This window comes from Lepidochelys kempii, chromosome 6, assembly GCF_965140285.1.
Source record: "Lepidochelys kempii isolate rLepKem1 chromosome 6, rLepKem1.hap1, whole genome shotgun sequence".
In the NCBI taxonomy this organism is placed as follows: domain Eukaryota; kingdom Metazoa; phylum Chordata; order Testudines; family Cheloniidae; genus Lepidochelys; species Lepidochelys kempii.
The window spans coordinates 15,408,378-15,433,653 of NC_136385.1; the positions used below are offsets into that span (position 1 = coordinate 15,408,378).

Sequence of the window (25,276 nt, forward strand, 5' to 3'; positions counted from 1 at the left end):
AGCCCCATGTGTTCTGAGCCAGAAGGGATGGTGATTAGGGTGGGGAAAAGGCACAAGAGGGACTCTGAGCGGGATGAAGAAAAAACATCCAAAGGGGAAGAGGACTTTGGAGTCCTGCAATAAAACAAGGCAGAGAGACAGGGAGGAGCTAAGCATAACAGGCAGGGCAGGATTCAAAGTCTGATGCTATTAAAATCCCTTTTGCATGAGCCTGTCAGAATTTCCCGATGACTCTGGGAGTTGCCCACAGCTGGAAGGAGGACAGTAGCTGCAGCGAAAACAGAGTAAGTTCATCAGCGCAAACATTCTTAGGGTGACGGTTAAAATTGGGTGTTGGGGGCCATACTGGGGGAGGCTGTGGGGACACCCTGACAAGGACCCTTGTAATTTATGCTTCTAGAGTTGAGGGGAAAAAAGGTCAGAATTTAAAGAGCAGCAGATCCCATTACCTGACAAGCAGGGGAGAGAGGAGAGGAGGAGAAATTTGTGGCTCAAAGGCATATGCTCCTGTGACAGCAAGCGGCACATCTCAGACCTCTAGAAAATGTTCATACAGAAGGATGGAGCAGTGACACAACTTGCTTGCATTCACCCAAAGCTTTTCATGAATCAGCTGCTCTCCACTACGTGGCGCTAGCCAGTGGGTAAAAGGGGCAAGGTTCAGAGATTGGGATGGTCTTGACACGGTCTGTGATGTCTCCTGTCTAATAACAGTTGGCTCTGGGGTGAGCACTTGGTGCTTCCAAAGGGAGGTGCCTCTGGCAAACGTGGTGTCAATCGGCCGCCTTCCCACCCCCACAACCAGGGCCGGCTCTACAGTTTTTGCTGACTCCAACAGTGAAAAAAACTGCCGCTGCAGACGACAAAAGGGACAAGCTGCCGTCGATTTGCCGCTGCGGCCGGCGGGACAGAGAAGCTGCCGCCGAATTGCCGCCGCAGCCGGCGGGACAGAGGGGCTGCCGCCGAATGGCTGCCACCACGGAAACACTGCAGCCCCTTTCTAACTGCCGCCGCAAGCGCCTGCTTGGACCACTGGTGCCTGGAGCCAGCCCTGCCCACAAAATCCCCCAGCCAAGGAACAAAGTACTCTGGCCTGGACCGTGAAAGGGAAACAGAAATTGGACAAAAGGGGGTTGCACAGGTTGGAGAGAATAGAATCTCTGGGAAGGAAGAGACAGTCCTGACTATTCCCATGGCCCTTTAGCCTTTCCTTTCTCCTTACTACCCACATAGGTTAGAACCGCATTTAGATTGAGAGCTTTCAGGGCCTGAAGGAATCATTATGGTCATCTAGTCTGATCTCCTCTGTAACAGAGGCCAAAGAACTTCCCCCCCAGGGATTTCAGCATCAAGCCTCTTAATTCCTGCTTGCACTAAACTGAATGTATGTAGCTCCAGCAGCTAGCCACTACATCTTGTTATGCCTTTGTCTGCCAAATGAAAGAGCTCTCTCTCCTTAGAAATCATCTCCCCACTTATAGATCGTGACCACAACCTGCTTTCCAGTGCTTGTTAACACTTAAAAAATATCTGGAGCCTCTTAACAAGCCAAACCTAGCAGCAGCTGGGAGCATTGTGAAGACTGGCCCCTTATGGGGTTAGTGCTGTACATTGCCATGCGGGTGCACCTGTAAATGTCTCGCAAACTAGGAAATACACATATAACCCTCTGCAGCCATATTTCTTTTGGAGTGTTGGGAGATTATTAATAAGCCTTTGTGCTGTTTACTAGAGCCGGTTCAAAATTTCATTTTTTTCCAGAGAAAAATTCAATTTTCAGTGGAAATCTGAATACCAAAATATTTTCATTTGGAAATGCTGACTCATAGGAGTGGTCATTCCTTGCCTCATTGCCCCCCTTTCGCTCTGTAGCCCAGGAATCCTGGTCAGACATCTCCTATGGTGCACCATGGTCCTTCCTCCTGGAAATGGACACAGTGCATCATGGGAGTCCATAGCACATGATGGGGGATGTAGTCCAGCCAAGGAGCTCAGCCTGCAGAGGAGTATGGGGATATGCGGCAACTGAACTACATATCCCATGAGGCACCACAGCAGTATAGCTGAATTGTAATGTTTTCAGTTTAGAGCTTTCAGTTTTTTTATGCAAACGTGAAGTTCTGTGCAAAGGAGACCCTTTCCACACATACAAATATCCACTTAATGAAAAACCCAATTTTCCAGCAAAAAACAGTTTTGATGGAAAATTTTTGGCCAGCTCTTTTGTAAATGCTTTCGGGTCTGATCCCATGCCTTTGAAGTTAACGGGAATGTTTCCTTCGCTTCAATGGGAGCAACACTAGAGCCTCTGTGCCAAAGAACCCGAGTTAATTTCACCCTCTATCAACCCTAGGATAATCAGTTACACAGCTCTGGAAAATTCCATCCCAAAAACTGAATGATCCAGAAAGTTAAAAGCACCTGGAAAAGGAGGGGTGGAATGGAGACACTTGAGCTCCTTGGCTGAGATTTTAAAAGCCAACGAGACTGTTTTGCCACACAAACCCCATTGAAATTAATGGGAGTTGTGTGGCTGAATCCTTGAGTCAGCTTTCGGAATCTCAACCCTGAGCTTTAAGGTGTTGCTCGTGCTCCAATTATAGCTCCAGGAGAAGGACAAAATCATGGCAGGGACTCAAAGGGGGTTGAGCAATAGGTAACGAAGATTCCTACTCAGCATGGCCCAGGGGCTAATTTTGGGACTAGTGTTATTACATATGGCTTAATCTGGGCTAATCTCTCTTTTCTGCAGCATCTTCGCCATCATGGCAGCACCAGGAAGCATGGCCGATGGGGTGCTTGTGTTCATGCCCCCAAACAGCGCTGGTGTCATCCACCAAGGCCAGGGGGGATTAAGTGTCATTTCCCAGACTCCTGGGATGGTGCAATGTGGGCCTCAGCAGTTCACAGTCATGAACCAACTTGGGAACCAACCTCTTGGGTCAACGTACCCCAGGTGTCCCGCTGAACAGATCGCACAGCTAAGAAACGTAGGGATGATGGAGATATTCCTCAAAGCACAGCCCAAGACCCTAGGGGTAAGTGTGATCTTTGCTCCCAGTCCATGAGGATGAGTCATTTCAATACCGAAGGGCCTGAACAGTGGCTGAAGGCCTAAGCATGAGCAAACTCCAGATTCCACCCTTTTCTTTTTTACTTTAACCAACAGCTTTATGGGAAGGATGCCAAGAAGCTGGTACCATCAGGCCTCTTCCTGAGACTTCATTGCTTTGTAGGGGGTGGTGGATGGAAATACACCCAGAGTTCCAGGGGCACTGAATCCTCCTAGCTGCCCAAACAGGGAGAAATGAGGATTAATCAAGCAAAGGAGAAACAGGGGGAAAGGATTATAAACCAGCTATTTCTGGAACTAATGGAACAAAACAGCCCCATCTTTGGGAGGTGGGGATGGCTATTAAACTGGTGTAAATCAATGTAGCTTCATTGTGCTAATTCACTCCGGCCGAGGATCTGGTCTGAGAAGAAGCAGTTCAAACCCAGAGTCCCACTCCTAGTTACTGCAGTGCAGAGCTGATTCCATTCACCCTTGCGCTGCTAGTGAAAACAACCAACCTGCAACTTCTATTCATCAGTCTACATGGATAAGCCAATGATTGGTTGTTTATTTACAATTATGTAAATAAATAAGCAAATCCATTAATAGATTTGAAGTCCAAAAGGGACCACTGACCTCCTGTATATCACAGCCCAGAGAACCTTCCTGCTGAGGGGACCATTAGGGGGAAGAGGGGAGCGCGGGGAGGTTGACATTTTTTCAATGGGAAATGTAGTTTCCACAAAAATCAAAGATTTCCATTGGAAAAATCAAAACAAAATATTTTGGTTTTGGGTTGGGTCTTCCCAAATCAAACTACCTCAATTTGTCAAACTGAACTGTTTCCTCTCAAGTCAGTTTGACATTAAACTGCACCCACGTGAGCTGCTACGATGCCTCAAGGAAGTTGAGGTGATTCTTCCCAATAGGACTGGCTCCCTATTCCAAACTACGCCTTCCCAGCTGCACTGCGGTCGTCTCTTTTACTGAACCACCATGGTATGCCATGAGAGTCCCATGATTCTGCATGTGAGATGTAGTCCATGTAGGAAGTCTAGCCCATAGAAGAGAATGGGACCCCAACTACAACTCCTAAAGGGCAACGGTTTGACAAACTGAAATGAAATGTTTAACATTTTCCAAACTGAAAATTTTCAGATTTCAGATTAAAACAACAGTCTAAAGATCAGAATTTCTCACAGGATGGAGCTCTAATCAGCTCTGTTCAGGACAGGGTGCTCTGCTCATCCCCAAGATGGGGGGAAATTGGCTCCTCTTACTTCCCCATTCTCTTCCCACAGGCCATCCAGATCTTGATTGGGCTGATACACATCGGCTTTGGAGGTGTCTCTACAATTTTCATTAAATACATTGCTGTCTCTGGCATCGTTGGGTACCCGTTCTGCGAAGGAATTTTTGTGAGTAGAATAATTTAATGCTTTTATGAAATGATGGCATGACCACATGGATAAATAATAATTGTATATTATTAAAGCTCTAAATGGACACAAATCAGACATCAGGAACATACAAAAGCCAGTAGGAGAACACTTCAATCTCCTTGGACATTCTATAACAGATTTAAAAGTAGCCATACTTCAACAAAAAAACTTCAAAAACAGACTTCAAAGAGAAACTGCAGAGCTTCAATTCATTTGCAAATTTAACACTATTAATTTGGGCTTGAACAGGGACTGGGAGTGGCTGGCTCACAAAAAAAGCTATTTTCCCTCTCTTGGTGTTGACACCTCTTCATCAATTATTGGGAGTGGACCACATCCACCCTGATCGAATTGGCCCTGTCAGCACTGGTTCTCCACTTGTAAGGTAACTCCCTTCTCTACATGTGTCAGTATATTTATGCCTGCATCTGTAATTTTCACTCCATACATCTGAAGAAGTGGGTTTTTTTACCCACGAAAGCTTATGCTCAAATAAATCTGTTAGTCTTTAAGGTGCCACCAGACTCCTCAATCTGCATTAATCTGTATCATGCAGTGCCCCGGAATAGGCTTCTAAAAACCTTCCCCATGTGCCACCTTAGTCCCCCAGTAAAACCCACCTACATGTGCTTGAAAGACAGGAGCCTTCCACCAACTACCACTCTCACAATCCCTGCTATCTTACCTTGTCCTGGCTTCTCGTTTTGAAAATCTGCTCACCCTCTTCACCAAAACTGTCTTGTTGGGCTGGTGTTAAGGGCCAAGATGCTGTGAAGTCCCTGCCTTAGCCCCTCTCCAGGGCCGACGTTGGCACTCAGACACCTGTGAAGTCACTGGCTCAGCACTTCTGCCTACTGGGCTGTTGTCAAGGCCCAAGCCTTTGTGAGGTCACTGTCTGAGCATCTCTAGCTTACTAGGCTGAGGTCAAGGCTCAGGTCTCTGTCCCTTTGCAATTCCCCTGGCTGAACTGGGCCTTGTTAGGGTTTTATCTACCCTGAATCGGGGGTGGAGGCGAGGAACATTGCCTGATGAGCAAAAAGGGCAAATCTGCTGTCACCTTCCAACCAAGGGACTATTCAACTCTTAAGTGAAATTGGTAACTGCTTCACCACAGACAGCAGAGTATGGAGGTGACAGCAGGAGGCACTGCAGGTCTGGATTGAGGCATGTTAGCACAACTGGGAGGCTGGAGGACAGGTAAGGTGACCAGTTTTTCAAAAGGCAAAAGTAGGACACATGCAGAAGCCCCACCCTCCGTGTGGCCCTGCCCCCTGGTCCTCCTCTTCCCCCAAAGCCCCACCCATCAGCCAGGCTGGAAGCCAGAGCCAAGCCATGTGGTAAGAGTGGCCCAGGGAGCCCAGGACACTGTGGGGAGCCCCAGATCCTCCATCTGCCCTGAGCAGGGGGCTGGGGGACCTGAGAGCAACCCCCAGCCTGTGTCCCCACTACAGGTCAGTCTTGAAATGTAGAGGTACTCCAATCCCATGGTGATGGGAGTACTATACAACTTCCATAGGTGGAGACATAGGCAGAGGATGGCACAGCTGCATTGGATGGAAGGTGGGGTGAGGAACCTGGTGACTTCCTGAGCTCTTCTCAGGACCATCCAGTCATTGCTCTATTTATGGGGAGAAGAGCAAGCTCAGTTGTCAAAAAGGAGCAAGAACTCAGAAGGAGGAGAGAATCTGGGGGGAAAGATTATGGTATGGGTGTCACCTTAACTGATTAGATTGAAGTGAACCTGGATGGCAGCATTATTAGATGGAAAGTGCTCTCTAAGCACGAGGTATAATTATTATGACTGCCCCTGCTGAGAGAAGTGTCATTCTTTCCCTTTGCTTCCATCACATAGAGCCTGTCTCAGAGGAGAGATCTTTCTTGTAAGTGTGAATGATGGTTTTCTCTTTCCCGGGCAGTTCATCATTTCTGGATCCCTCTCGGTTGTAGCTGAGAATCGTGGCAACATCTGTCTGGTGAGTTTCTAGAGAATGTTCCCATCCCTTTCCTAACAGGAGGGGGCGGATGATTCTCAGAGTTTAGCTCTGCTTCGCCCAGGGCACTATCCAGGAAGAGTGGCTGATGGGAAAGAGCAGAGTGCTTGATCAAGAACATGGAGAAGGAATGTTGGAGAGGGAGAAGGTGGGGGAGGTAATATCGTTTACAGGACCAATTTTTGTTGGAACTTGTATTGGAGAGGAAGACAGAAGAGACAGGGTGGTGAAGCACTGGAATGGGTTACCTAGGGAGGTCGTGGAATCTCCTTCCTTAGAGATTTTTAAGGTCAGACTTGACAAAGCCCTGGCTGGGATGATTTAGTTGGGGTTGGTCCTGCTTTGAGCAGGGGGTTGGACTAGATGACCTCCTGAGGTCCCTTCCAACCCTGATATTCTATGATTCTATGACAAATAGGGAGCTGGAAGAGAAATGGGGATACTTTAAACGGCTCCCTGCTGTCTGCCTGCTGTATCTGTAGCAGCAGCTTGTGGCTCAACAACCACCTTCAATTTTTCTACTGACACATAAACCTCAATTAAGAGCCCAATAGAAAGGAGTCCAATAGAAAGAAAAGCTGCAAACTTTTCAGCCAGGCTACCAGGGAGCAAAAGAAAGACAAAGTGTCCAGGGAGGCTGAAAAAGGGAAGTTAGAAGAATTAAAGTAACCAGAAATATATTCAAAATAGTGAAAAGAAGCGGACTTCCAGCTAGGCCCCTACTGAGCAAAGCACTAAGGGTATGTCTACACTACGAAATTAGGTCGAATTTATAGACGTCGATTTTTATAGAAGCGATTTTATACAGTTGATTGTATGTGTCCACACTAAGCACATTAAGTCAACGGAGTGCGTCCACAGGACCATGGCTAGCGTCGACTTCCGGAGCATTGCACTGTAGGTAGCTATCCCACAGTTCCCGTAGTCTCTGCCACCCATTGGAATTCTGGGTTAAGCTCCCAATGCCTGATGGGGCAAAAACATTGTCGTGGGTGGTTTTGGGTACATGTCGTCAGTTGCCCCTCCCTCCGTGAAAGCAACGGCAGACAATCATTTCGCGCCTTTTTTTCCGTGCGGACACCATGCTGCTTTCAGCAGATGATGCAGTAGGACTGCAAACCATCATCATCCACCGCTTCTGCTGCACCTCTGCTCTCCTGCAGACGCCATACCATGGCAAGCGTGCAGCCCGGTCAGCTTAGCTCACCAACACTGCCACTGTTGTGTTCTGGTGCTGCTGGCAGCAGACGGTGCAGTAGACCTGCTAACCATCATCATCCACCTCTTCTGCTGCAACTCTGCTCTGCTGCTATTATCTCAATAGCTAATTTCTCCATGTTGTCTGTCATGGGCACCCGGGTACATGTGTTCTTCCTTGGGAAACGTGTGTGGTGCTAACCGTCGTTCTCCACCACTTCTGCTGCAACTGTGGTGAAACACTGGAATGCGTTACCTAGGGAGGTGGTAGAATCTCCTTCCTTAGAGGTTTTTTAAGGTCAGGCTTGACAAAGCCCTGGCTGGGATGATTTAACTGGGAATTGGTCCTCCTTTGAGCAGGGGGTTGGACTAGATGACCTTCTGGGGTCCCTTCCAACCCTGATATTCTATGAACTCTGCTCTCCTGGTCTCATGAATCCACCTCGCAGGTCCTCTCGTCATTCTCTATAAATATCTATTCTCGTGGCATCCGTCGTCAGCCATCGCTTCCGCTGCAAGTCTGCTCTCCTGCAGACGCCATACCACGGCAAGCATGGAGCCCGCTCAGATCTCCGCAGCAGTTATGAGCATTGTAAACACCTCGTGCATTATCCTGCAGTATATGCAGAACCAGAACCTGCAAAAGCAGGCGAGGAGGTGACGGCAGCGTGGTGATGAGAGTGATGAGGACATGGACACAGACTTCTCTCAAAGTACGGGCCCCAGCAATTTGGACATCCTGGTGGCAATGGGGCAGGCTCATGAAACGAGGACAGACTGGTGGGACGGCATAGTTTTGCAGGTCTGGGATGATTCCCAGTGGCTGCGAAACTTTTGCATGCATAAGGGCACTTTCATGGAACTTTGTGACTTGCTTTCCCCTGCCCTGAAGTGCAAGAATATCAAGATGAGAGCATCCCTCACAGTTCACAAGCAAGTGGCAATAGCACTATGGAAGCTTGCAACGCCAGACAGCTACCGATCTGTCGGGAATCAATTTGGAGTGGGCAAATCTACTGTGGGGGCTGCTGTGATCCAAGTAGCCAACGCAATCACTGAGCTGCTGCTATCAAGGGTAGTGACTCTGGGAAATGTGCAGATCATAGTGGATGGCTTTGCTGCAATGGGATTCCCTAAATGTGGTGGGGCAATACACGGAACGCATATCGCTATCTTGGGACCTGAACACCTTGGCAGCCAGAACGCAAGAGGTACTTTTCGATGGTGCTGCAAGCACTGGTGGATCACAAGGGACTTTTCACCGACATCAACATGGGATGGCCGGGAAACGTACATGATGCTCGCATCTTCAGGTACTCTGGTCTGTTTCAACAGCTGCAGGAAGGGACTTACTTCCCAGACCAGAAAATAACCGTTGCAGATGTTAAAATGCCTGTAGTTAACCTTGGGGACCCAGCCTACCCCTTAATGCCATGGCTCATGAAGCCATACACAGGCAGCCTGGACAGTAGTAAGGAGAAGTTCAACTATGGGCTGAGCAAGTGCAGAACGGTGGTAGAATGTACATTTGGACCTTTAAAAGTGCACTGGTGCAGTTTACTGATGCGGTTAGACCTCAGCAAAACCAATATTCCCATTGTTATTACTGCTTGCTGTGTGCTCCACAATATCTGTGAGAGTAAGGGGGAGATGTTTATGGCGGGTGGGAGGTTGAGGCAAATCGCCTGGCCGCTGATTACGCGCAGCCAGACATCGGGGCAGTTAGAAGAGCACAGAAGGGCATGCTGCACATCAGAGAAGCTTTGAAAGCCAGTTTCATGACGGGCCAGGCTACGGTGTGACAGTTCTGTTTGTTTCTCCTTGATGAAAACCCGCCCCCTTGCTTCACTCTACTCCCCTGTAAGCCAACTGACCTCCCCCCCTTCGATCACCGCTTGCAGAGGCAATAAAGTCATTGTTGTTTCAAAATCATGCATTCTTTATTAATTTGTCACACAAATAGGGGGATAACTGCCAAGGTAGCCCGGGAGGGGTGGGGGAGGAGGGAAGCACCGGGTGGGGTGGGGGAGGAGGAGAGGAGGAAAGGACAAACCCACACTGCACTTCAAAACTTATTGAATGCCAGCCTTCTGTTGCTTGGGCAGTCCTCTGGGGTGGAGTGGTTGGGTACCCAGAGGTCCCCCCCCGACCCCCCGCATTCTTGGGCATCTGGGTGAGGAGGCTATGGAACTTGGGGAGGAGGGCAGGCGGTTACACAGGGGCTACAGCGGCAGGCTGTGCTCCTGCTGCCTTTCCTGCAGCTCAACCATACACCAGAGCATATCAGTTTGATCCTCCAGTAGCCTCAGCATTGCATCCTGCCTCCTCTCATCATGCTGCGGCCACCTCTCCTCTTGCTCATCCCGCCTGTCCTCATGTTCATTTCCTGCTTTCCTGGACTCTGCCATTGTTTGCCTCCACACATTCTGCTGAGCTCTTTCAGTGCAGGGGGACTGCATGAGCTCAGAGAACATTTCATCACAAGTGCGTTTTCTTCGCCTTCTTATCTGCATTAGCCTCTGCAATGGAGATGATAGGGGGAGTGTTGAAACATTTGCAGCTTTGGGAGGAAAAAAAAGGGAGAGTAGTATTTAAAAAGACACATTTTAGAGAACAATGCGTAGACTCTTTCACAGTGAACCAAGCTGTTAACATAACAGCACATGTGCTTGCCTCTTGTATTGAGGGCCTGCCGGTTTGGTGTGAGAGATCACAAACGCAGGGCTGGGCAACAGAATTTGGCTTGCAGCAGCCATGATAAGCCACAGTCTTTTGGCTTCTTCAACCTTCATAATATGTGAGAATGGTTTCAAACAGCAGCGCCCTCATTTCCCATAGCAAGCACCCGTTTGGTTGGCCATTTAAAATGGGTTGGCCATTTAAAAGGAGGGGCTGTGGTTTTCGGGTTAATGTGCAGCACAAACCCAACTAAACCCCCACACACACCCAATTCTCTGGGATGATCATTTCACCCCTCCTCCCACCACGTGGCTAACAGCAGGAGTGACTTCTTTTCAGCCACAGGCAAACAGCTCAGCAGGAATGGCCACCTCTGAATGTCCCCTTAATAAAATTCCCCTATTTCAACCAGGTGTCCATGAATGATATCACTCTCCTGAGGATAACACAGAGAGATAAAGAACGGATGTTGTTTGAATGCCAGCAAATACCGGGACCATGCTTTGTTATGCAATGATTCTAGACTATGTGCTATAGGCCTGGTGTGGTAAAGTGTCCTACCATGGAGGATGGAATAAGGCTTCCCTCCCCAGAAACCTTTTGCAAAGCCTTTGGAGTACCTCCAGGAGAGCTTCAGGGAGATGTCCCTGGAGGATTTCTGCTCCATCCCCAGACACATAAACAGACTTTCCCAGTAGCTGTACTGGCCGCATCCCAAGTCTTCAGGGCAAATTAATCATTAAATACGCTTGCTTTTAAACCATGTATTATATTTATAAAGGTACACTCACCAGAGGTGCCTTCTCCGGCTTCATGCTCTGTGAGCCCAGGTTGGGAGGGTATTGGCTCCAGGGTGATAAACAGTTCCTGGCTATCGGGGAGAATGGTTTCATCTTCCGCCTCCTCATCATCTTCCTCCTCCCCAAAATCCTCATCCCTGTTGCATGAGACTCCCACATGGCAGGAGTCCACATACAAGGGTAGGGTAGTGGTAGGGACACCCCTAGAATTGCATGCAGCTCATCATAGAAGCAGCATGTCTGAGGGTCTAACCTGGAGCAGCCGTTTGCCTCTTTGGTTTTTTGGTAGGCTTGCCTCAGCTCCTTAAGTTTCACACGGCACTGCTGTGGGTCCCTGTTATAGTCCCTGTCCTTCATGCCCTGGGAGATTTTTTCAAATATTTTGGCATTTTGTGTTTTGGAACGGAGTTCTGATAGCACGGATTCCTCTCCTCATACAGCTATCAGCTCCAGTACCTCCCGTTCGATCCATGCTGGAGCTCTTTTGCGATTCTGGGACTGCATGATGAGCTCGCCACGCTGGCCAAACAGGAAATGAAAATCAGAAGTTCGCAGTGCTTTTCCTGTCTACCTGGCTAGTGCATCTGAGTTGAAAGTGCTGTCTAGAGTGGTCACAATGGAGCACTCTGGGATAGCTCCCGGAGGCCAATACCGTTGAATTGGGTCCACACTACCCCAAATTCGACCCAGAGAGGTCAATTTTAGTGCTACTCCCCTCGCCGGGGAGGAGTACAGAAATCGATTTTAAGAGCCCTTTATGTCGACAAAAATGGTTTTGTCGTGTGGACAGGTGCAGGGTTAAATCGATCTAACGCTGCTAAATTTGACCTAAACTCATAGTGTAGACCAGGGCTAAGTATCTGTGAGACTTAAGGATGTACTAAAAATTAAGTATGTTTTTAAGTGCTTTCCTGAATTGAGACCTAAAGGCAGATCAAAAAATAGGGGAATGAATGAAAAATGAAAAATGTAGAAATTTTTTCACACACCCCCCCCCCAAAAAATCACGATTTCAATGAAATTTTGAAAATTTCAACCAGCTCTGCCTCTTACCTTTTACCTGCTATTTTCTTTTCTCTGCATAGTAGGAACAGTTTTTTTCTAAGTAGAAAGACACATTGCATAATTCACCCTATGAACCGTACTCTGATAACAATGAGCCATTCCTAGGAATATATTAGCTAGCTATTGGTAGGCTTCAGAGGTGACTAAGGGCTGCAGTAGCCAACTGCTATGGTTTATTGCTGTGGTCATGAGACGTGAACGTCCAAAGTGTCATAGGCTTGGTTTGTATGAAGCCTGAAAATTCAGGCAGTTCCTTGAACTCCCAAAATTACATAAACTGTGAAATCTCATTTTTAATTGAATTTATTGCTTATAAGAAGACCTACGACAGAAAAATCAAACTCACTGTTTACCCTGGAACATACACAGCATGTGTAAGTGACTGTTAAACCAGCCACAGGGCTTAGAACTTGGGAACCTTCAGCAACTTGGGAACCTTAGAAGGAAAAGTCTCTACTACTTGAGCAAGCAGATGGGGAGCCTTAAATGGATGCAGCAGCAGCCTTAAAACCCTTCTGTGGCTCAGCTACTAGAGGCAGACAAGAACTCTACCCTTTCCTAGCATGACTTGCCTATGGACAGTGCAACATTAGCCCCAAACCACCTCACCAGTGCGCCTCACCCCAGGTCTGCTGGGACCACCTCCAAGAGTGAGTGTATAGATCAGCATTCCAGCCCAGTCAGGTCTTGGCCTGTTTTTTGCATGTAGTACCCTGTTCACCTGGTTACCTCTTCTATGGGTTTTGAGGCACAGGCCTGGGTTCTTCTGGAACCTCCTCCAGCTCAGCAAGATGTAACTTCCTTATTTCCTTCCCATATGTATTTATTTGGCAGTGCTCCCACCGCCCTCACTCTTTCCAGGGCAGCTTGGAAGAGAAATTCTAACCACAAAGTAACCTCAACTTACTTGCCAGATAGTTGGAGACTCCCAAGAAATAACATAAACATATACAGTATATTCAAGACAGCCATCTTCTTCGTGCAGGAGTCAGGCTGCTTCTGGTGCTAGTATTTCGCCTCCCCACCAAAGGGTGCAGGGCTCAAGGTGCAGATTATAATAACTCTACTAAATTCCAAACTTCAATCTCCCACCCAAGCACTCAGACACTCTCACAGCAGGCAGGCAGCCCTGAGCTAGCAGCCAGAGCCGCGGTGCCATGCGGTGGCTGATTGTACCTGGGGAGCTGAAGGGCTGTCGGGGGTGGGGAGAGTTTTCCCAACAAAACTCCATAAACTGGGAGTCACCTTGAAGAGGGAAAGGGCCTAGCTGAGGGATTTTGCTTCCAGGTGCCCAGAGGCCAGTTCTCAGGGGGAACCCTGCATGAAGGAATGGACTCACCACCTCCCCACACAGCCAGTCCTGCCCTTTCTGTGGCTGGCTCCAGACCCCTCCAAAATGGCTTCCCCCCTCCCACTGTGCTCCCAGGGGCAGGCATCACACTTCTTATTGGTCAGGCTAGCTCTTCTTCCCAGGCTATCACTTGTCAATCATTTGACTCTGCCCTTTCCCTCCTTTCTCTCAGACACTGCCCCTCCTCCAAGCAGCCTACTTGCCATCCACCCCCTGTCACTGTCTCCTCTCTCCATCTTGGTTCCCCGGCAGACCCTGAGTCTGCCCATGGTTTGCCTCCCTCCCAGGGACAGTGCCTCTCCCTGAGCAGCCAGCGTACAGAGCTCCGGGAACCTGGCTGAGCTCCTTGGGGGTGACACACAGCCAACAATGGAGCCAGTTACTCCAACTGAGACTTCCAGCCACCTTCCGGTCAGCCATGAGATATCAGACAGGAGTCATGTGTTGTCACCAGCTGGTCACTGAGAGATGCAAAGCCCCAAATCCAGTTCCCAGTGCCCCAAGAAGAATCGGGCTTTTTCATCATGAAAGTTCTAGTCTTTCGTGGGGGGGGTAGGAGGGTTGTCTTTATTGGCTGAAGAGAAAATGCCAGTAGAACAGCTTGGCTGTTCTCTATGGGTGCCATTCTCAGTCCTCGCTGCCATAACATAAGACCATAAGAACGGTCATATTGGCCCATCTAGCCCAGTATCCTGTCTGCTGACAGTGGCCAGTGCGAGATCCTCACAGGAAATGAACAGAACAGGGCAATTATTGGGTGAAGCATCCCCTGTTGTCCAGTCCCAACATCGGGGGAGTGAGGCTTAGTGTAAGAGGGCTGTTGGTCCCTTATTGAAACTGTGGGAGGGAGAGGTGGGGGGAAGGAGAAGGACTGAAGCGGGTTCTTATATTGGTCTATTAAATTTGTATTAAATTTTTTCAAAATATATATAGAGAAAAAACAAACTGTATTTAAACTACTTATACTATATTAACCATTTGCTACCTAACCTTAGCTATATATGAAACATTTAATTATGTATATAATATGAATGGTTAAACTATGAGTCAATTATTTCTATTACACAATTTACAGACAAAATTTGTTTGTAAAAATCCAACTAGCTACAGCAAAAATATTAAGTTATCCTAAAGAATAGAAGCAAAGTTCAGAGGAGGGGAATAGAGTTGGGGAGGGAAGGAAGAGGGTAGAGAGAAGGGGAAAGCAGGAGTGCGGGCATTCATTAAATAGGGGATTATTCAGATATTTCCAGAAAAGCATCCCATATCTCTGAGACTTGTTCTTGGGTATGTCTGTTACAGAACACAAGTCCTTTCCATGGTGGCCATGCTTATGATATCTATGTTCCAGTCTTCAATTGTTGGTCACTTTTTGGATTGACATGCTTTTAGCAATTACTAGTGCTCTGCTTAGCCAATGTTTTTCAGATTTATTCAGCTTCCAACCAACATCCATTAGGTTTAAAATTACATTTTTAGCTTGTAACACAATTTTATCTGACAGGAAAAAAGTAACTCTGCAAATAAGTTCTTCCAAAAACATGAGTATAGACGTATTCCCAGAACATATAGGTGAGCTGGTTCTTATGTGGGACTTCAATCACCCTGACATCTGCTGGGAGAGCAATACAGCAGTTCACAGACAATCCAGGAAGTTTTTGGAGAGTGTTGGGTACAACTTCCTGGTGCAACTACTGGAGGAACCAACCAGGGGCCATTCTCATCTTGACCTGCTGCTTACAAACAGGGAAGAATTGGTTGGGGAAGTAGACGTGGGTGGCAACCTGGGCAGCAGTGACCATGAGATGGTCGAGTTCAGGATCCTCACAAAAGGAAGAAAGGAGAATAGCAAAACATGGACACTGGACTTCAGAAAAGCAGACTTTGACTCCCTTAAGGAACTGATGGGCAGGATCCCCTGGGAGGCTAATATGAGGGGGCAAGGAGTCCAGGAAAGCTGGCTGTATTTTAAAGAAGCCTTATTGGGGACACAGGAACAAACCATCCCGATGTGCAGAAAGAATAGCAAATATGGCAGGCAACCAGCTTGGCTTAACAGTGAAATCTTCGGTGATCTTAAACACAAAAAGGAAGCTTACAAGAAGTGGAAACTTGGACAGATGACTAGGGAGGAGTATAAAGATACTGGTCAATCATGCAAGGGGTGTAATCATAGAATATCAGGATTGGAAGGGACCTCAGGAAGTCATCTAGTCCAACCCCCTGTTCAAAGCAGGACCAATCCCCAACTTAATCATCCCAGCCAGGGCTTTGTCAGGCCTGACCTTAAAAACCTCAAAGGAAGGCGATTCCACCACCTCCCTAGGTAATGCATTCAAGTGCTTCACCACCCTCCTAGTGAAAAAGTTTTTTCTAATATCCAACCTAAACCTCCCCCACTGCAACTTGAGACAATTACTCCTTGTTCTGTCATCTGCTACCACTGAGAACAGTCTAGATCCATCCTCTTTGGAACCCCCTTTCAGGTACTTGAAAGCAGCTATCAAATCCCCCCTCATTCTTCTCTTCTGCAGACTAGACAATCCCAGTTCCTCAGCCTCTCTTCATATGTCATGTGCACCAGTCCCCTAATCATTTTTGTTGACCTCCGCTGGATGCTTTCCAATTTTTCCACATCCTTCTTGTAGTGTGGGGCCCAAAACTGGACACAGGGTGCAGTCCACGCCATCCTCCAGATCATTAATGAAGATATTGAACAAAACTGGCCCCAGGACCAATCCTTGGGGCACTCCACTTGATACCTGCTGCCAACTAGACATGGAGCCATTGATCCCTATCCGTTGAGCCCGACTATCTAGCCAGCTTTCTATCCACCTTATAGTCCATTCATCCAGCCCATACTTCTTTAACTTGCTGGAAAGAATACTGTGGGAGACCATATCAAAAGCTTTGCTAAAGTCAAGGAACAACACGTCCACCGCTTTCCCCTCATCCACAGAGCCAGTTATCTCATCATAGAAGGCAATTAGATTAGTTAGGCATGACTTGGCCTTGGTGAATCCATGCTAGCTGTTCCTGATCACTTTCCTCTCCTCTAAGTGCTTCAGAATTGATTTCTTGAGGACCTGCTCCATGATTTTTCCAGGGATTGAGGTGAGGCTGACTGGTCTGTAGTAATCAGGAAGGCCACAACACAACTGGAGTTGCAGCTAGAGAGGGATGTGAAGGATAACAAGAAGGGTTTCTATAGGTATGTTAGCAACCAGAAAAAGGTCAGGGAAAGTGTGGGACCCTTAATGAATGGAGGAAGCAACCTAGTGACAGATGATGTGGAAAAAGCTGAAGTACTCAATGCTTTTTTTGCCTCGGTCTTCACAGACAAGGTCAATTCCCACACTTCTGTCTTCGGCAACACAGTAAGGGGAGGAGGTGAGCAGCCCTCAGTGGTGAAAGAACAGATTAAGGACTATTTAGAAAAACTGGACATGTACAACTCCATGGGTCCAGGTCTAATGCATCCGAGGGTACTGAGGAAATTGGCTGATGTGATTGCAGAGCCATTAGCCATTATCTTTGAAAACTCATGGCAATCAGGGGAAGTCCCGGACAACTGGAAAAAGGCTAATCTGGTGCCCATCTTTAAAAAAGGGAAGAAGGAGGATCCTGGGAACTACAGGCCAGTCAGATTCACCTCAGTCCCTGGAAAAATCATGGAGCAGGTCCTCAAGGAAATGATTTTGAAGCACTTAGAGGAGAGAAATGTGATCAGGAACAGTCAACATGGATTCACCAAGGGCAAGTCATGCCTGACCAACCTGATTGCCTTCTATGATGAGATAACTGGCTCTGTGGATATGGGGAAAGCAGTGGACATGATATATCTTGACTTTAGCAAAGCTTTTGTTACGGTCTCCCACAGTATTCTTGCCAGCAAGTTAAAAAAGTATGGATTGGATGAATGGACTATAAGGTGGATAGAAAGCTGGCTAGATTGTCAGGCTCAACAGGTAGTGATCAACGGATCAATGTCTAGTTGGCAGCCAGTATCAAGCTGAGTGCCCCAGGGGTTGGTCCTGGGGCTGGTTTTGTTCAACATCTTTATTAATGATCTGGTTGATTGGATGGATTGCACCCACAGCAAGTTCACAGGTGACACTAAACTGGGAAGAGAGGTAGATACACTGGAGGGTAGGGATAGGATACAGAGTGACCCAGACAAATTAGAGGATTGGGCCAAAAGAAATCTGATGAGGTTCAAGAAGGACAAGTGCAGAGTCCTGCACTTAGGAAGGAAGAATCCCATGCACTGCTACAGGCTGGGGACTGACTGGCTAAGCAGCAGTTCTGCAGAAAAGGACCTGGGGATTAAAGTGGATGAGAAGCTGGATATGAGTCAGCAGTGTGCCCTTGTTGCCAAGACAGCTAACAGAATATTGGGCTGCATTAGTAGGAGCATTGCCAGCAGATCGAGGGAAGTGATTATTCCCCTCTATTCAGCACTGGTGAGGCCACATCTGGAGCATTGCATCCAGTTTTGGGCCCCCCACTACAGAAAGGATGTGGACAAATTGGAGAGAGGGCACAAAGCGGAGGGCGACGAAAATGATCGGGGGGGCTGGGGCACATGACTTACGAGGAAAGGCTGAGGGAACTGGGCCTGTTTAGTCTGCAGAAGAGAAGAGTGAGAGGGGATTTGATAGCTGCCTTCAACTGCCTGCAATGGGGGTTCCAAAGAGGATGGAGCTAGGCTGTTCTCAGTGGTGGCAGATGACAGAACAAGGAGCAGTAGTCTCAAATTGCAGTGGGAAAGGTCTAGGTTGGATGTTAGGAAATACTATTTCATAGGAGGGTGGTGAAGCACTGGAATGGGTTACCTAGAAAGATGGTGGAATCTCCATCCTTAAAGGTTTTTAAGGCCCATCTTGACAAAGCCCTGGTTGGGATGATTTAGTTGGGGCTGGTCCTGCTTAGAGCAGGGGGTTGGACTAGATGGCCTCCTGAGGTCTCTTCCAACCCTAAACTTTTATGATTCTATGATAACCAAACCTGTTTTCTGCCTACACACAACCTGACCCTCTGCACGTCTCTCTCAGGTGAAAAGCAGCCGGGGAATGAACAACACTAGTGCCATCTTCTCATCCATTGGGATAATTCTCTTCCTAACGGAGCTGATTTTGAATACGTCACATGACCACAAGGATGAGGAATATCGTTGGTTGGTAAGTGGCCAGATTCTGCCATAGAATTATAGAAGTATAAGGCTGGAAGGGACCTCAAGAGGTCATCCAGTCCATCACCCTCTGCTGAGGCTGTGTTATGTCTACCTGGACCATCCCTAACAGGTGTGTTTTTAAAATATCAGGTAGCTGGAATTGTCCTAAGTCCTTGACTCCACGGTAGAAACTGTCCATGTGTTCAGCTCCAGACCTTTGATCTGGGGAAAAATTGACAAAAGTTTGCTCTTAACGTGCTTGGTTCTGCTCTTGATAAAGCCAGTGTCAAAATTCCTGTCAAAGTCAAAAACCAGGCAAGGACCATGCTTTTGTTCTGTGTTTTCTGCAGCACCTAGCACAGTAGGGTCCTAGTCCATGACTGGGGTTTCCAGCCACTATCAACATACAAATTAATAATAATAATAACTCCTGTTGACTTCATCAGTAGCAGGATTGGACCCAAATACCTGTTTTACTTTGTTTAATCCCCACTTCACACAGATGGGGAAATTAAGGCACAGGGAGATGAAACGACATGCCCAGCGTCACCCAACAGGCCTAGATTTTCTTAATCCTAATCCAGTGCTCTATGCACTAGACAACACTGCCTCCATGCTACAAAATCCTGGCTGGCCAACCCGGGGAGCGTCTCAGGGGCGTATATCCCTGTAGACTCAGGAGAAAACAGAATTCTATGATCTCCTGACAGTGGTGTGGCTCCATGCATCACAATTACCGGGGCTACTGAGTAGTTAGAAAGAGGAGGAGAATTCTGTGTGCCTGGGAGGAGGGAAGAACTAGAACCAGATTTCTACATCCCCCGAAGTGGGAAAAGAGGGATTTTTTATGCACCTCACAGCAGCCTTGTGCAATGTTACACCTCTAGCAGTCAAAATTAATTAGCATCCCCTGTGGTTTTATGCTCTCCAGAGTGCTGGGAAGGGGATCACGGGTATGCTGCTCTTGTTGTCCATCCTGGAGTTCTCCATTGCTGTCTCAACCTCGTACTTTGCATCCCAAGCCATCCGCTATACCCCCAACACCGTGAGTCTTCCAGCTCTCAAACGGGATGTGAATCAGAGCATGTGTTGAAAGGAGGGGGAGATGTACACCTCTGCGAAGCGCCCTCCCTGATGGGAGGAGTGTCCCTGGGGAAGGGCCTGAATGTGTATGAGGGAGGCAGTGATGGGGGAAAGTGACAGGCCCTGATTTAGGGCTGGTTGACAAGTCTGTCAAATGGGGTTTTTTTAATGGGAAACTGGGGTTTTGACTACATGAGAATTTTAGCAGAAAGCACCTGCTTTCTCCAGAAAATGTTACTATTTTGCCAGAACACTGAATGCCTGAAAACCAATCTATTTAGATTCAAAGTGGTGCCAGGGTGCCTCATGGCAGTTGTAGTTAAGCTGCCGTGTACGCACATTTTCCCTTCTGGGCCATGTTCTCTAGCTGGACTACATCTCCCATGATGCACCATGGGCAAGGGTGCTTGTGACACATAGCCTCATGGGAGATAGAGTCCTGCCAGTGACCGTGGCCCATAAAGGACAAAAGAAGTATAAGGCACCCAAACTACAACTCCAGTGAGGCACTATGGTTCCATGTTGAATCAACATATTTTGGTGGTTGATAGATTTTTGATGACATTTTTGGCAGGGAAAATAGCCCTATTTTCTGGCTCTTTTTACCTTGGTTCCTAACTGGGCTGCTGGCACCACGATCCAAGTTACTGAATCTTTTTTTAATGGGGGGAAGTAATCCCAGTTTTCATTGCCACCACGTTGACCTTCATTGTCAGTGTTTTAATTTCTGTGGGGCTGCATTTCATCTTCCCAGGTGGGGATGAGGGGACCCAGGAAACTGTAACTGGGCCAGATTCTGAGCTGCAATCACACTCTTTTGTGCCACTGAAAGTCACTGGAGCTCTCCAGCAGAGAATTCTCTTGGCTTGGAATTCCCCGCCTGGCACAGCCAGCTCTTACTCCCTTGGTGGAGGCAATGTATTGAGGGCATAGAATCATAGAAAATTAGGGTTAGAAGGGACCTCAGGAGGTCATCTAGTCCAACCCCCTGCTCAAAGCAGGACCATCACCAACTAAATCATCCCAGCCCGGGCTTTGTCAAGCCGGGCCTTAAAAACCTCTAAGGATGGAGATTCCACCACCTCCCTAGGTAACCCATTCCAGCGCTTCACCATCCTCCTAGTGAAATAGTGTTTCCTAATATCCAACCTAGACCTCCCCCACTGCAACTTGAGACCATTGCTTCTTGATCTGTCATCTGCCACCACTGAGAATAGCTGAGTTCCATCCTCTTTGGAACCCCCTTTCAGGTAGTTGAAGGCTGCTATCAAATCCCCCCTCACTCTTCTCTTCTGCAGACTAAACAAGCCCAGTTCCCTCAGCCTCTCCTCGTAAGTCAGGAGACTATGGCATGGCCAGAGTGCCTTGTGTTCCAGCAATACCTGACAGGTGGACAACTCCTTTGGGGTCATCACCAGCCTCATTGTTTTAGAGCAGCTGCTGGGGCTAGCACAGAACCAGCCATGGAATCATGATGCTGCAAACTCCCCGCCCAAAAGCTACAGCTTTGGACGTTCCCTCCAGGGACAATGTTTCTAGCCAGACAGGAAAATAAATGAATCCAGGCAACAAAAACTCCTTGTTTGGGGTCAACTCACTGCTGTGATGGTGGTGTAGAATCTGACCTTCTCAAAGGCTGGCTGCCTCCCAATCAGCAGGTCTCAGGTCCGTTCTCTGAGCACCTTTGCATAGTGAAGGGGGTAGCTGAGATGAGGTTGACCCCTTGTTGACCTGGGAGTAGGTCACACACTGATAGGCTAATGTTTTCTCAAACTGTGATGACAACTGTTAAGTATTTATGAAAAAAAACAGTTTTTGTCTAAATGTTCCATAGACATTTTTTATTTTTTTTCAGCAACAATTCAAATACCAGAATATTTTGACAAAATCAAAAGATTTCAATTTAGAAATGTTGCCATGGTGCCTAATGTGGTTTGTAATTTGAATGCCTCATGTTGCCATTCTCCTTTGTATGACAGTCTCCTTGGTCTGACTACAAGTCCCATGACGCAACATCGTCTGCCCTCTTGGTGGGGGGAGGTTGTTGCATCCTGGGAGACCCTGGCCATGGTGCATCATGAGAAATGTAGTCTAGCCTATGAGCCTGACCCATAGTGAAGAATGGGGACACTAGGCAACCAAACTACATTTCCCATGAAGCACTGCAGCAGCATCTTCAAATTGAAATCTTTTGGTTTTGGGGCATTCACTTTTTTTTATGAAAAATTGAATTTTTCCAGGGAAACTGGATATTTTTTCATGAAACATTTTGTTTAGTTACACAGAAAAGTTTGGGGATTCTGTTTTTGTTTTGTTTTTTTTGTTGAAAAGCAGCTTTTTGACAGGAAATTTTCAAGCAGCCCTAGCAAGGAACACAAAGGGACACTCTGTAGCATAGTGAGACCTACCGTGTTAACTCTTTAAGTGCCTTACAGCAAACCTGCTGCAGTCAGGACCCAAAGGAAGTATAGATTCTGTATCCTCGAGTATTGCAAAAGACCATGGTCATGTTCTGTGACATCTGGGAGCCATGCACCTCCACAAGGAAAATCCTACAGATAGTGAATTGGGGGTTGATCGTGGAATTAGTGATGATGGCACAGATTCATCCCTGGGATAATGCCAGTCGATACAGGAGACTTATAAAAACTAGAGAGATGAGGAAGATGATGGTGGTAATGCTGAAAAATATGTTGATGGAAGGATGAGGAAGGTGGTGGTGATGAAGAATGTGAGGAAGATGATGGAGCGAGAATGAAGGGGTGAGGAAGGTGATGGTTGTGGGGGTGAGAATGAAGATAATGATGTTACTAGTGAGGGCTGATCTCTTTTGTTTTGCAGGCCATTGCGTTCAGGCCATGTGCTGCCAATGAAAACGTTGGGGTTCCCTCCACACCAGTGCCCCCTCCACCACCTTACACCAATGAGGCTTATGACCCCAAAGAAGAGACCTAACAATGGGCCTCATAAGGAACTCCTATGAGAGATGGCTCCAGCAGCAGCTCCTCTGAGAAGTAAAACCCAACCCTGTCCTGCATGATAGATCTCATTTCATTTTCTGAGGGGAGTTCTAGTACCCAGCTCCATTGTTCGTCTCACAGGGAACTCATCCCACCTGCCGCACGATTTGTAGTTCATGGTACACAGAATGAAATAAGGTGATGACTCACCAACACCGTTCAGCCCCCCCAGAGGCTTTGGTCCTGAAAGTTTCCCTTGGCAACTTTGTCAATAAAGCTTCAAAATGGATCCTGAGTCAGTTTAAAGCACTTGTTCACAGATATGTGTCTGCGTGTGCATGTGGCATGCGTGTCTGTGTGTGCAAGTAGTATATAGATGTGGCATATGCGTACCCACATGTAACTCTTACCACACATGTATGGTAGAGCAGGGAGTCCCCTTTCACTAGTAGCATACATCACAAAACCGACTATTGCAACTAGCACTAATTTGTTTGTTGTGGGCCCCGAAAGTTTCACACACTTTCTTCCTTTGGAACGTGACTGAAGCATGAAGGGCTTGTCTTCACATACAGCATTAGAGCTGCATCGTTGTAGTGTTTTAGGGAAGATGCTCCTATGCCGATGGGAGAACTTCTCCTGTCAGCGTAGTTAATCCACCTCCCTGAGAAGCAGTTGCTGTGTCGATGGGAGGTGCTCTCTCATCGACACAGTGTTGTCTATCTGGGGGGATTAGGTCGATATAACTACATCACTCAGAAGTTTGTGGATTTTTCACACCCTTGAGTGCCGTAGTTATACCGATATAGGTCTATAGTGTAGACCTGGCCTAAGGCCATTTAAGTTGACTTACGGAATGTCAATGATCATAAGCCACTTTAATTACATAGGTTCTGCACGTCCACACAATGCTCCTTGTGTTGGTGGAGTGTGTCCATAGTCATTGCTGTTGCAGCAACAGAGAGTGTTGCATCATGGGTAGCTACCCCACTATGCAGTTCACCACCCTCTGCCACTGGGACCTCTGGGAACAGATCACAGTGTATCATGGAGGCATGCTCGCCATCCCATGATGTATTTCTTTCCATCCCATCATTCCATGGGCTTCTGACTTCATTTTGCACCATTTTTCACCAGCCCTTGTAAACTATGTGCCTGCCATCTCTGCCTGAAACATGGATCCTGAACTGCTGACCAGTCTGGTGATGATCATTATGAACACAACACGGCTGATCCTGCAGTATATCATGAGCTGTAAAACAGAGAGTGAATCAGAACCATTACTGGGGTCAATATAGGGATCAGTCCTGGGACCAGTCCTGGGATCAGTGCTTTGACCTGTATTGGGTCCAGTCATGGGATCTATTCTGGGATCAGTGCTGGGACCAATACTGGGAAAAGTACTGGAGTAGTACTGGAGTCTGTACTGGGACCAGTCATAAGACCAGTACTGGAGTCTGAACTGGGACTAGTACTGGGTTCTGTACTGAGACAAGTCATGGGACCAGTACTGTGGTCTGTATTGAGACCTTCAGTGTGGTCTGTGCTGATCCCAGTAATGGGACAAGCAAGTCATTAACCTGTATTAGACCAAAGTATTACAATCCTCTGGAGACTAAGCTATTGTGTCAGAGGCAAAGACCAGGCGGGACCGAGATCTGCCAATCCCTGAGGCCCCTGCAATGGCAGGGCATTGATTCAATGAGATACTTAAGGCACAGACTAGAAATTTTCCAATGGAACTTTTATCCATTAGTTGAATGCCAATTCGTTGAAAGCGAAACATGGCAATTTTGATGACATTTCATTTAGAAAGTCATCATATTTAGATCTTCTGTTTCACCAGGACGTTTCATTTCAATGCTTGTATTTTATGTAATAAAATGTTTAAAAAGTCAAAAATTGGAACGACTCATTTTGATCGACCCAGTGCTCACTTTTGGATGCAGGCCAGTACAATAAAGGCCTCTGGTTTCCATGCATAACGCGGAGCCCTGAGACATTGTCTCTCCTTCTCCTTCAACCATGGATGCCACCAGGGGTGGCGGCAATAACTGGTCACATTGGCATACCAGGGGTATTCCCACCTGCCCACAGCAGAAACAAGGTGCTGTTCTAATTGGTCCCACAGGGACCTGCCTGAGACACCCTGCCTGGAGAGGACCTTTAGGGAGAATATCTCCTCCATTCACCAAACTCCTCCTATAAATCATCCAAGTTTTCTATCAAGTGGGAGCCCACTGGAGTCAGCCAGGAAATGTACCTTCTCTTCCACAGGTAAGTCTGGCCATGCCAGGCAATGGTAGGATCAGGATCCCATTCGCCCCCTACCTCTGGCTTGAATGAGGTATGAGGTATTGTCTAGCCCCCTCCCTTCTCTACCCGGTGATTAGCCCTAGGACCATGATGGCCAAACATGGATTTAATCTTTCTCTCCTTCACTCAGGAGATGGCTGTGAATGGCAGACATTCAGGGATCT

General features: G+C 47.4%; 1 protein-coding gene across 1 annotated transcript; it reads left to right on the forward strand.

The window, feature by feature from the left end:
• Positions 1-251: 251 nt before the first annotated feature.
• Positions 252-23,085, forward strand: LOC140913800 (membrane-spanning 4-domains subfamily A member 15). The gene is made up of 7 exons (XM_073350600.1): positions 252-284; positions 2,753-3,038; positions 4,357-4,473; positions 6,414-6,470; positions 18,635-18,760; positions 19,685-19,798; positions 22,678-23,085. The coding sequence occupies exons 2-7, from the start codon at positions 2,766-2,768 to the stop codon at positions 22,789-22,791; spliced, it is 801 nt and encodes a 266-aa protein (XP_073206701.1). The 5' UTR covers positions 252-284; positions 2,753-2,765; the 3' UTR covers positions 22,792-23,085.
• Positions 23,086-25,276: the final 2,191 nt, after the last annotated feature.